The sequence below is a fragment of the Rhopilema esculentum genome, unplaced genomic scaffold (genome assembly GCF_057945365.1).
Source record: "Rhopilema esculentum isolate cy_ngs unplaced genomic scaffold, ASM5794536v1 HiC_scaffold_37, whole genome shotgun sequence".
NCBI classification, from domain to species: Eukaryota; Metazoa; Cnidaria; class Scyphozoa; order Rhizostomeae; family Rhizostomatidae; genus Rhopilema; species Rhopilema esculentum.
In genome coordinates, this window is record NW_028300848.1 from 1,391,048 (window position 1) to 1,404,090 (window position 13,043).

Here is a 13,043-nt window from a genome sequence, read left to right on the forward strand (position 1 = left end):
GTACCACATAGCTATCCGAACTAATTTAATCCACTTTCCTAGGTGAACTAATATTGTTCGGATAGCCACTCTTAAATTCGTGCGGATAGCGTGGATCTAGTGTAGACGCGACGCCTATCTCAACTAATTTTGATGCGGATAAAATTTATCCGCCACAGTGTAAACGGGGTCTAAAGTGTGACAAGAAACATATTTCAATTTCACTTACATTTCCACCCCAAAGTTGATTCATCAATGATAATGAATCTTCTCTAAACATTTTTTGCCGCTCAAATAACAAATGTTGTTGAAACTTTAATTACAGGATTTGATATAAATACATCAGATCGGTGAATTTGGGTTAAAAATTATACTTGAATTGAAAAGGGGGAAGAACCTCAAGTCAAAAAATTAACTTTTTGTACGGCGCCATTTAAGTTAATGTGCAAAGATAAGATGGGAGATCTGAAAATAATGAGCCGTCGAGGATTACATTAATTGTTGAGGGATTATCTAATCTTTTGTGAGGTCTTTGGTCAGCCTCCCATAGCCCCCCCCCCTAGCAATACACCCCTGGGATTTATAGAAAACTTTTATTCCACATTCAGGAAAAAATTTGCTATCATAAATAAATTGAGTGAAACAGCATTTTCACAAAACTGTTTGAAAACGGAGAAAACTACTAAGCTTCAAAGCACTGAGGGAATAAAGCTAGTTGTGTCCATCAAGAAGACTGCAAGGAAGTAAAAAGTCAGGGTAGAAAGTCAGCTTAATATGATGACATTTTCAGAGAATTTATATTAGAAAGATTGATGAAAAGGGGCCCTGCATAAGCTTCATATTTTGTGGGCGGATGAGTTTTTGATATATTGTAAACTTTCCGCCGAAACTATATTACATGTTTGAATCTTGACGACTTCCTCAGATACTGAAAACTTAAATGAAGTTAACTAAAGTTAAAAATGCAATGCATTTGGTAATTTTCATTTTGAAAACTTGGTATTACGGTAATATCAAGATATTCTTGCGGAATTTCGGTAATAGGGAAATTTTCTTGCGGAATCACTGTATTTGATACCCCCAAAGACCACCCTTTTAATGAATCACTCTTCAGCTTGAGAACATATATGAGGGCTTTAAATGGTCCAATACTGGAACAAGGTTTGGTTGTAGAAATGGAATAATTGAGTAATTAGACTTTCACAACAATAGTGAGAAAATTTCTTTAAAAAACTAAATCGGAGGTTTTCTTGAACTTATCATATCTGAACATGCCATTTACAGTGGCCAATGTTTCTTTAAGAGGAAATGAAACTGCAGATTTAGACCATTTGTTTAAACTAATTTAAATGTACAAATTTTTGAAAATTAAAAATACTTTAGTACAAGAATGCATAAATATACAAACCACATATTTTTAGCTTGTAAAATCCACTGTAATAAGGGGTAGAATCTGATGCAAAATATGTGCAAAGAACATCTTTTGCGTCGCCGAAATCAAAATTACGAAGCTGGAATCCAATTTTTCTTTGCCCAGGATCATCAATTGCTGAAGCTCTGCCTTGAAATTCTGGAGCCAAAGAAGCTGCAGCAGTACCTTCCTTTTTTATCACAAAATCTGATAGAGAGCCACATAAAATTCTGCCACCCTCAAGACTGCTAATGTTGTATGTCCAAGTAACCTCGATGCTCTGAGATTTGTTCCCAAACTTATCAACAAAAGTTCCAGCAGCAGGATTGAATGACTGTCCATCTACAAAAACCACATAAATATGATTTTACAACAGAAGAGTACAGTCTTTAATTGATATTCCATTGACACTCCAGATGCATTATGTTGTCATCAACAGAGCTGGTGTGAGCTGCCAATCATAACAACACTTGAGACAGGAGAAAATGTTAAATTTAAAGTGTTCCTGAAGGCCTTTCTAGGCCTTATCTAGGGAGTTGATTGCCCTTTTCTTTGCCCATGCCAACACCCTCGCAGTACCACTTAAGCAACCTAATAACTGCACTGAGAAAAATGTGTCTCACTAACCAAATACAACATGCACAGGAGGAATATTTGACAGACCATAATTATCATGGAGATTGCAATAACTAAACCTTTTGAAATTTTGTCACAATGTTTAATCAGCATTAGGTTGTATGCTTTTGGTGTGTACTAAATTGCTCTTTGTCAATTTATATATATATATGCCAAGCCAAAAGGGTGTTGTTGATTTGAGAGAAGCATATATCATCCAGCATGTGAGCTTATCAAAAATGTTCAAAAGTCAGGTAGGTTGGCATATTGTTCCTAGCAGAGATGTTAGTGACTCTCAGGTGGGGGGCAAGCACAGTTTCAAATGTTGAAAGCCTGGGAAGGAAATTTAAATCATGGGAGTTTAAAACAGGAATAGGAAACATTAAATTGTTTTGGTGGAAATTTCTGTACATTAGAATGACTAAATGCATAGACTATATGGTGGTGCCATAGTCAAATAGAAAAAACCTTGGCCTGGAAGCCAGGCCTTTCCCAGAGGCACAGGCAGAGGTGGAAAAAATTTTTCTTCTTTCTGGGAACCTAAGAATCTGGCTCAAAACTTTCTGCCAGATTTAGGGGGTAGACAAATAAACTTTATGTTTGTGCTACAACATCTGTAGCACAGGACAATAGCGACGTCTTTCAAGTGACACACGCTTCGACTTTCTATCATCGTGAAACAGCGGCAACAATTCTTTTGGCAAGGCGGGAACGCCCCGACGTTGCTAAAACGAGGAACAAGCGGAACAACCTAGTAACAAGCGGAACAACCCAGTAACAACCCAGGAACAAGCGGAACAACCCAGTAACAACCCAGGAACAAGCAGAACAACCCAGTAACAAGCGGAAATGTGAAGTTATTGTTTTGTAAATAACATATGGGGGCGTTTATAAGTCAACTCTCTAAAGTTCGTGTGGGCTAGCACGTGCACTATCAAGAGGCCGTCAAACACTTTCGTTATGTAATTTTTTGGCAGTTCGCGGCCATTTTCCCTCCTTTTCACACAACCGTACATAGTTTGATGGATCAGAAAACCTGTCGTTGTGGTTTTTCACTCGAATCAAACACCGACATAGCAAGGCAAGGGCTGGTACACAAAAAGCCCAAATTGAGGGGTCGAAAATTGAGGTGGGGGATAATATTTAGAATATATTAATGGCAACCGAAGGGGCAAAAGGACCGGGGGTGTGGGGGTGTCACACCTCCCCGATAGTATCTCAATGAGAAATTTCAGGTAAAATCTCAATAAACTAACAACAAATGTTGCCAAGTTTGTACGAGAAATAATCAGACAAGGCAAAAAATTGGAAATTCTCCTGTGAACTGAATCAAAACTCCATTTCTAGGCATAGATTTTTACTCATTACTTTTGATTGTACACTATTAATTGTCGCATTTTTTATGTTCAAAATACAGTCACACCAAAATGAAAAAAATAGAATGATATCTATAAACCTACATTTTCAGTAGAGATTCTTCCGAGTTTCTTGTGAGTTAATAACAATCTTAAAAAGTACGTCTATTGGGATGAAGATAGATTTTCAAAAATTAATAAGGACGGGCCATTCTCAAAGAAAACTTGTGAAACCCGAACCTCTTTTTATCTAAAAATAGTCCCCTGCCCGTTTTAACTACCTTCCCCGACTATTTTAGTTCTCAGAGCATGAATCCAATCTTTTCTTCACGCGAATACTTAGTAAAAAGTCTCGAAATTCTCTCCCCGGGGCTGACATGACGTCAGCATTTGTCGGCCCCTTTGAAAAAAAATGATGGTAGAGATTTTATTTTGACCCGGAGTCAAAATAAAATCTTCAACGATGGATTATTATCGCCAATTAAGCGGATTAAAAACGACAGATAGCATCAAACTTTTTTCAGCAATTTAGCCTTTTACACGATCGTTGTCATTCATCGCGGTCCAATATCGAAAAAAAGTTTAAGGAAAAACGATGGTGTAAACCCGCCTTAATACAGTTGCGGAAATTATCAATACCTGAACTTGTCTTTCAACGATTGTTTTCAAATTGAAATATCAAACTTGTGAACAACGTCAAATGCCTAAGAGTTCTAGTGGATCAAGAACTCAAATGGAAAAGACCCCAAAAAGACCTAAAGAGGTATTAGCATTCTAAGGTTTACAGAACAATCTCTACACTACCTTTCTTTCCTAGAAAAAGAACTGTATAGAATCACGGCAGAGCCCTATTCAGTTACTGCCGCAGGGAAAGCATAATGGGGAATTGGGTGGGTAACAACCTCACCTGCAAATTCCTAAGAGGGACAAAGGGACCAAATGTGCCCTTGATATCAGCCCTTTCTAATCACTAAAGAAATTCATATAAAAGCCTTGTTGATGACAAAATTTCTCAAAACCTGTACAACCATCTCTTATAAGAGCAGTTAACTCATTTACAAGATACCTATACGAAACCAAAATGAAAATACAATTACAACAGAATCAATAGAAGCTGGGAATTTTTCAGATTCCTTTTTATTGAAGCCTGCCCCCTTGCCCCTTGGCCGTTCTGGGGTCCATGTACTGCTGCCTGATTTTTGGGGGTTTTCGTTAGACTGTAACTTTTCTGCTATATAATTTTTTCACTGTTGTAATATCTACTAGATTTGGTTAACTAGTTCTTAATTGAAAATAAAATGAAAATGAATTGAAAAACACCATTGTCAGTTGAAAAATCTTTTCATCATTTTCAAGGACTCAGAGTGATTAATTTGCAATAATCTTTAGTTGAGGATATTCTCCTGAATCAAAAAGGTTATTGGAATAATGATTTCCGGCAAAAAAAAAACCGGATTTGATAATGCAAAATTCAACTGCTTCCCTATTTGACCCCGAAACTGCGAAGGAGATCTCTATGTAAACAAGGGCCTAAATTTATGTGATGCATTGACTTGATATGAATTTATCAAATAATATACATGTATTTCTAACATGCTAAATGGTGTTAACAATAGATTGGATGATTTTACGCCCTAAAACAAGATCAGTTCCCTGTTTCGTGTTTTTTCCTTGCTGTTTTTGAAGATTTCCTATTTGACCCCAAACAGCGTTTTCCCTATTTGAGAAATCTTGTAACCTTGGTGCAGGATGTTTGAAATTTGGATTGATATGAAGAGAGTGTGTATTTTTCTTGGCGATTACTACCTTTTGCTATTTATTTTGAATTAAAACGGTGCTTTTTTAACGAGTTTTGTCTATTTGCTGTCGTAGCTACGGAGGAGCCAAGCCTCAAGCTAACGTAGAAGCAAAACATTGCAATTTATACTGCTAAAAATTACTGTAGTTGAATTAAAAAAGCATCTAAAAGGTAGTTTGAAGAATGCCGAATCCGATTTTGAGGTTTGTTTTGAGATATCAGTCCAATATATGGAGATATTAACGAATTCCCTATATGACCCAGAATTCCCTATTCGACCCCGTTGCCTATTTGACCTCGAGCGCTACCAACATGATTGCGAATGTGGCCTACTTTTCTCAAAGGAACACCACTGTGTCGTAAATAAAATCTTGTTTGAAAGATACTTTGTTTTGCAGTCAAAACTACTGAATAAAAATCCTAAACAATGTTAAAATCCTAATGATCTGACGTTCAAATAGGCCCACTAAACTTGAATAGGTACTGGAAGTATGCCATTGAGTTCTAAAGTGTGACGTCATCGAAAACCTATTTTAAGAATTTTTGAAATTTAACCACATAAAATTAAAGATTACCATGAAATACTTTCAAATATGCAAAATTGGCCAAATATGTCTAAAATCTGCTGAGATATGGCCAATAAAAGATTTGAAGTTTTCTAACGAATCACTGTTATTTTGGCTCTGTTCACAAAGTTATGAACAGAGACCAAAATACAGCGGTTTGATGGGAAAAGAGCCATATCCCTGAAAATTCGTAACACAATTGACTCATTTTTCATATTTAGAGGTATTTCATGATGCTCTTTTAGGTTATAGGATCCAAATTCAAAAATTTTAAAATTAGATTCTTGTGACGTCATCGCTTTCGAACTTTATTGTGGCGGAATCGCGGAAACTTATCGGCCAACGGGCGTTGACCTGACTAAACCAACATCCGCAACATAACCGCCATCTGGAAATCGACCACTTTCGCGGTAAAATTTTGGTGCAAATCACGCTTTCTTATTCCTATCAATAAATTTAATGCAAATCCTTCGGGGTCATTAACAGGGAGAACCATCCCTGTTCTGCTAACCGCCATTTTCAAATTAGTGCGGCGTGCATGGTTAACAGGCTTCTCAGTACGTTAATATCAATAGCAAGTTAAAGCATACTTTGCCAATCAAAATTGATAAACTCATGTCGAATGGAAGGTGTAATTTACTTTCTGCTTAGTAATCTCTTTAAAAACCTCAAGACATGTATGTACATACCAACTGAGAGTTTCCCATGAAGTGCAGCAAGTGTGCAGAACAATATAATTTCCAAAACCGATCGACCCATTTTCGTTGTTAGCACGATACTCTTCTGTGATTTCCAAACAGAATGACATTCAATCTTTAAACGATTAACTAAGATGTCTGATTTTCACGATGTGTGCTACTGACAAAAAACCCCTAGAATAACACGGTCAAACCTTCCTCGATCGAAGATACCGCCCACTTGCCTTTATTCTTTTTACCGAACAATTGTTAGCGCCCAGTCCACAAACAGCCATGAAAACAAATGGTGTCTCATGCTATTAATAAGTCATTCTTTTGAAGGTTTGGAATCCTAGAATATGTCAGAAATCTGTTACACTCTTTCTCTGTTAGAACGATTTTTATAAGAACACGAGCATCAAAATTGCTCAAAAGTTAAAGAAAAATTCAGTAAGAGCTGAGCTACTGTAGAATGCAATTTTGAACAATGTTTTATATCAAATTCGAGGACTTTGAATTTCGGTGAATATTCAAATTTATCAGCAAATTAAGGTCTGAACACCTCCCTAGAGCGAAAAAGCTAGCAATCACACTGCTTACATCCTATTAATTTAAGAACAAATAAGAACATTCCAGGCTAAGATTTTCGAAAAAATTAAGAACAGTCAGCCTGAAAGTAAATTTACTGGTTCTTACACAAAAGAGTGTAGTGAAAATGAAATAAATTTCTCTCTATATCCGCCCGTACTCTTTGTACGAGTTTTGGATACGGTTAAAACTGATCGCAAACTTTTTAGAGGGGTGTAATCTAATTATGTTCAGTTCAGTTTCATATCAAAAATTCATCTGCATGCAAAAATGCAAAGCAGACTAACCTTCTACAGGTGTTTTTAGAAATGTGCCAAAAAGCCCTGTTCAGGGCCGGCAAAGCTTATATGAAAGGGTAAGGGCCAAAAAGTTAGGTTACGAAATTTGTGAAAGGGTTTAGTAAATGGCGCTACCTTAGTCCTTAGTTGGCGGGAAGGCAAAGTTTAGAAAAATAGGACTCTGGGGATGGCCAGAAACTGCATCTAAAATAGATTTTGGCTGAAGGAAAAGAAGAGACAATGTTGCTTCGATTCAAGAGAAAGGATTTTTCGTAAATCAGCATTGAAATGATACATAAATCTACTCTGTTTTTTATCTGATTTGAAAAGCTGAATTTTAAAAGTACCATTCGCACACCAGTTACCTGAAAGGCGTGACACCAAAATCCAGTTATCAGTAACAACTCCCTCAATCCTTGCCCTTGAAATTTGCTCCAGCTGCCGATTCTTCACTTCTTATATTCTCAAAAATTTTCAAGCAGTTTCTTTTCCTTCGACAGCTGATTTTTCATTTTTTGTAACCATTTGAGAGTTTGTCTGTTAGTAGACCTTATGAGTCAGGTTTTGGCCCCAGAAAAAACCGAACTACTTTTTTTAGCATCAAGTTTATTCTGGATCAAGTTATTCGATCAATTGCCAAATATATGCATTGTACAACTTGGAAAACTGCCTATTCCTTCGATCAAATTCCCGTATCCAATGCTCTTTATGTCTTCTCCTGTAAAAACCTACTAGCCAAGCTTAGGTAAAGACATTTTTTTAAGAGAATACTAAGCACGCAAACGTATAAGATGGTTGACTACATTTTTGCAGATTTTCTTTAAAACAAATTATTTTGCTCTAAAGCGAAGGGAAGGTCTCGCAGCCACCGGTCTTGCCGGCCCTGCTGTCAAATAAGATATGTTGTTTAGCAACTTGAATCCATAGGGCTCTGCAGAAGGAGGCAAGCATACCTGAAAGGGATATGGGGGCAGGACACCCTCTGCATACATATAATTCAACCAAGATTTTCGTATTTCAGGTAAATTTGGTATCAAACGCCCGCTTGAGAAAGGATATTGTGACGCCCCTGATAAGCGCAAGGCATTTTGTAATCACTCATAAACATTAGAAAGCTGAATCAGGGGCCGTACAAATGGGGAGCCGCAAAAAATTGAGTCCCTTATTTGTAATATGCCTTTTTATGTTTATAGAGACGATAAATGTCCCTTGAAATATGGCGTCCATCTCAATTAGCATTTCTTCATTCACGTCTCCTTGAAATAATTAAATATTCTTGAAACCTATGACATAATAAAAGTTCGTTGGATTATGTAAGGCTTTCATTGGATGTTGATGAGGTATCCAAAAAACAATGGAGGCCTTTGTATATGAGTCAGGACGGTAAACGACGGTACTGAAAACGAAAACATCTTGTTCTGAGAGTGTCCGTTTCCAAGTGAACGCGATGTAGCCTGGTGCCGGGTGACAGTGCGCGAACAAGAAGGCATCCGTCGCAGTCACAAGCTCTCATGAACGATGTGGTGCGGTGGGAACCAGTGGTGGGAAACTAGCTACGGAGGGTGCGCACGTTCGCAACAACCTTTCCCGGGGCTGGTCGCGACTAACAAATGGCTTTGTTATGATAATAAAATTAATCGAAATTTTTATTGTATATGTTAATTAGATTTATTTCATTCTCACACAACAAAGGTAATTTCTCATAACATCGTATTGTTCTCTGTCGATTTGCGATTTCCTAACAGTGATTTCACAAAGCGGTCCTATATTCTACCTCAACAAATGCACAGGCTGTAGCCCTGTTTACACTACAGAAACCTGGGTTCGCCCCCAGGTTAAAACTAACCCAGGTTAGATTTGTGTAGTGTAAACACAAACTAACCCAGGCTAGCCCCAGGTTAAGGCCTGTTTATATGAGCCGGGCCAGCCCGCCTGACCGAGCTGGCTCGCCTAGACGAGATGAATTTTAATTGCGTTTATATGAGGCAGAGTTCATCTCGGCAAAGCGGGATGGCCTCGTATTGATTCAACTGATAGACTCGAGTTGATATCAATTTTTGGCGCGCTTGTTTTGTTTTTGATTAAAGAAGTTTTCAAGCACTATTCAAGCACCACACAAAATGTCGAGAAACAAAACGATTATTGCTCTTTGGATTTTAAAGTTAACTGGATTACTTTTGATGATTTCCCAGTTACATGGCTTGATGCTATTGTGTATTGCCTTGCAACGACACATACAAGAGTTGATGATTGCAGTGGAGCAACGAAAAAGAAAGTTTTGCCGAATCTCCTTTACCTTCTCCACAACTCGTTGATGTCCTCGTTGGAGATAACTGTTTAACAGTTTTTTCTCTTCAAGAAATGATCTCTTTCATCCTTTGATAATTCCTTTAAAGGCAGATCTGACGGCAAGAATTTCCACTGGTCCAAAAAATTCTGCTTGTTCCTGGTAAACCTTTACCATTTCCTTTCTCACATTTTTATACTGCATTGGCCTATCACCATCGAAGTCTAGGCCTTTGAACTTCATTTTAACTTTGTACTCTCTCAAACATTCTATAAGGTTTCGGACCATTTCCGTTGTCCAGCGAAATTATTTTTTTTTCTCTGCAAGTCCACTTGGCATTGATTCTTCACCTTCGGTATAAGCGAACGCTGACATGATGAACAGATGAAACAGTGAAACGGAGATCGATGCGAATTGCGAAAAGAAAATTTGATAAACAAAGAAAATTTTGACCCAACACAACACAGTCACCCCGCGCTTGTGCAGAACATGCATTTTCATCTCGGTCAACCGGGCCAGCCCGCCTGGCACTGTTTATATGAGCTCGCCTTACCGGGATCCCGCCTGCCCAACTCACAGATCCCGGCTGACCGAGCTGGCCCGCTGCTCATATAAACGCAACTTGATTGAACAAAGGATGTTATTGTTTACTCAGATCTCGCCTAGGTGAGCAAGCTCGGTCAGGCGGGCTGGCCCGCCTCATATAAACAGGCCCTTAGTCAACCCATCTCAAAAGGTGGGTTCGCCCTAGGTCGAGCCTGGGTTAGTTTAGATAAAGTGTAAATGCAAAGCTGGGGCGAGCCTGGGTTAGTTTCTTCAGGACGCATGCGTAGTGGCAGAAATGTTGCCGAGTGCAAACAAAGCAAAGCGCGAATGCACAGCTTTCTCATTGTTCACATGAAAAGCTAACCTCGCAGCAGTATCGATAAACAAAACGACCGTAATGGCTGGGGCGATGACATGAAAAATCACATGTTTCTAAAAACCCCCGCAAAGTCGCTTGCTTTAGCTCGATATCAGACTAACCCAGGTTCGCCCTTGATGCCTCTTAGGCCCCGTTTACACGAGAGAAAAAGGAACGGATCCAAAAGATCCGGACCTTTTAGGTACGATATGGGTACGATCCACAAGCGTTTACACGAGATCGGATCCTTAACTATAAAGCGTTTACACGGGAACGGACCAAAATCGAATCGCTTTTTTAAGCATGCGCAATGACAAGGTAAAATGCAAAATGAAGAAAACTTAGAGACTGTTAGGTCAAAATACGAAGACATTCTCCTTCAATTTATCGAGGCCTATCTAGAAATAGCAACAGAGAACTTTCCAAATACCCAGGATAAAAAAATTACAAAAGAAAAGGTGAAAAAAAATTAAACCATGATGAAGACAGGGTTCAGAAAGGCTTTCGACTGTGGAAGAAGGAGCGGGGGTGGGAGAGTAATTTCTTTGTTGTATGATGAGTGCTGCGTACAATTGAAATGGCCTCCATTGACCCCAGCAACAGTCTCGTTTTTCTGTTGTGCCTTTGTGGATCCGTATCTTCCCGTTTACACGGCGCCGACGAAGGTACGGATCCAAATGGATTCGCTTTCGAATCGTACCCAAAAAGGTACGGATCTCTCCTAAAAAAGATACGGATCCTACCGTGCCCGTGTAAACGCAAGGCCTATCGTAGCCAGTTTGGGTACGGATCTATGCGGATCCGTTCCCGTGTAAATGGGGCCTTATACTACAAAGTCGACAGTTTCCAGTGTAAACGCATCAGGGTTCGACCCAGGTTACTTTTAGCCTAGAGCGAAGCCGGGTTAATTTGTGTACTGTGAACAGGGCTTATGTATTTATTACTGGGGACACGGCTTCTGGTAGCCAGACCCCTGTCTGGAGCACAGGCTAGGCTTCTGCTCCCAGGCGGCACTCCGTCGACCTGCTTATTTGCAGTCTTCCCTTTTTGGCAAACTATTTTCAATAAATTTTGGCTCTTATATTTTCATCGATAATGAAAAACCATATTTTGGGCACTCTGTGAGAATGCTCGGGAAAATTTGGTCTCATCTTGCGATTTAAACGATTCTTAAAATTAAATAAATATCTGGTGTGACAGACAAACTAGGATCATGCATGCACCAATTGTTTTACGAAGCAAATAATTCCAGAGCTGCAATAAAGGGCGACAGAAGCCTTGGCCCCACTTTTGTCAGCCTTGCTCCCTCTCAACTTTCAAACTCGTGGCGTAGAACCTGACAGTCAATCTGACACACAGCAAAAAGGCTTCAAAAACAAGGATTTCCTTGATAAGTCCTTCAGGCTGACATTGTGAGTGGCGTGGATATGCTTCCAATGGCCAGAACTACTCGCTTGATTTTGACAATACCTTTTGTAAAACCACTTAAAAGGGGGTTTTGAAGTAACCCTTCATGCACCCTTAGCAGAACCTTGAAATAACATTTACGTAATACAAAAAACATATTAACAGACACTGATGCAATCACAGCACAAGATGCAATTGTCACGTGCTATTGTCCGGAAGGGAAACTTTTCAAAATTTTCTGCAACAAATCAATGCATGCCTGAGGAAATAAACATGATTTCATATTTGCAAAGATTATGTTGAGATAAATAGCGCTGATATGGTAGCGGACAACTCCAAGAAGAATATATCACAAATTACATACTGTACATTCTGCACCACATGCCAACCTGCACCACAAGCCAAAACTTCCTCGAGCGAGTTCCTTTACAAATTTTCTAAAAATGAAGTATTGATGTGCATTGTGAGCAAAAGCAGAATAGGTACAAAAAGCACTACAGTACTAATAATTAGACTAGCTCCAGGCGCTGATCTAGGCCGGTTGCACAGGTTTCAAAAAACCGGTCAAGTCCTAAGAGCTATGTTTCTTTTTAAATCTTGAATTTTTGATCTAAATTTCAATTGCAACAATTGCTGCATTTCTCCCTGACTGACTACAGTTTTTCTGTTTATATACTGAATTGAACCTTCACAAGAGTTTGACAGAGTTCCCAGCTTTCTACTTTCTCTTTTATCTCATTCAAAATCGAGCAAATCAGCAGCCATTCGATGTGACAGCTTGGAGTATGCTATCTATGCGCCAATATTGAAACTGGTGGCTATTGTTTTCTGAAAACCTGTGAAAACCGGCGCCCATATATTTCCCTAATGCGAGAAAAACCGGCGACTAAAAAGCATACTCGATATCGATATCCATAGCTCGAAAGGATGGACGCTTGAAAACAAAATGATACAAAATGGAATACGGATGCAAATAAGAATCTGAGGTTTTTATATTAAGGGGAGTTGACGTGTTTTCTCGGAAAAATTCTAGACAGGGAATTTTGTAGAAAAAACTAGCAAACTGCCTAACCTCAAATTTTATTTCACATTCTTACTAAATCGACCATAGAGATTCCAAATCCAAGATGGGCCAAAAAAAATTATCACCGGAAGTTACTGTTTTTGATGACGTCATC

At 38.8% G+C, this 13,043-nt stretch overlaps 1 protein-coding gene across 4 annotated transcripts in view; it reads right to left on the reverse strand.

Moving 5' to 3' along the window:
* LOC148957140 (uncharacterized) overlaps positions 1–13,043 on the reverse strand; it is a 28,933-nt gene that overhangs the window by 12,627 nt on the left and 3,263 nt on the right. For 3 of the 4 annotated variants that reach the window (XM_089115860.1, XM_089115861.1, XM_089115858.1), the window contains 2 exons: positions 12,230–12,302; positions 1,388–1,732 (listed from right to left, as the gene is read on the reverse strand). In XM_089115860.1, the coding sequence (XP_088971986.1) occupies positions 1,388–1,732; positions 12,230–12,302 (418 nt within the window). Of the gene's footprint in view, positions 1–1,387; positions 1,733–6,413; positions 8,542–12,229; positions 12,303–13,043 lie in introns of those variants that run through there. The other variant, XM_089115859.1, reaches the window with a different exon arrangement.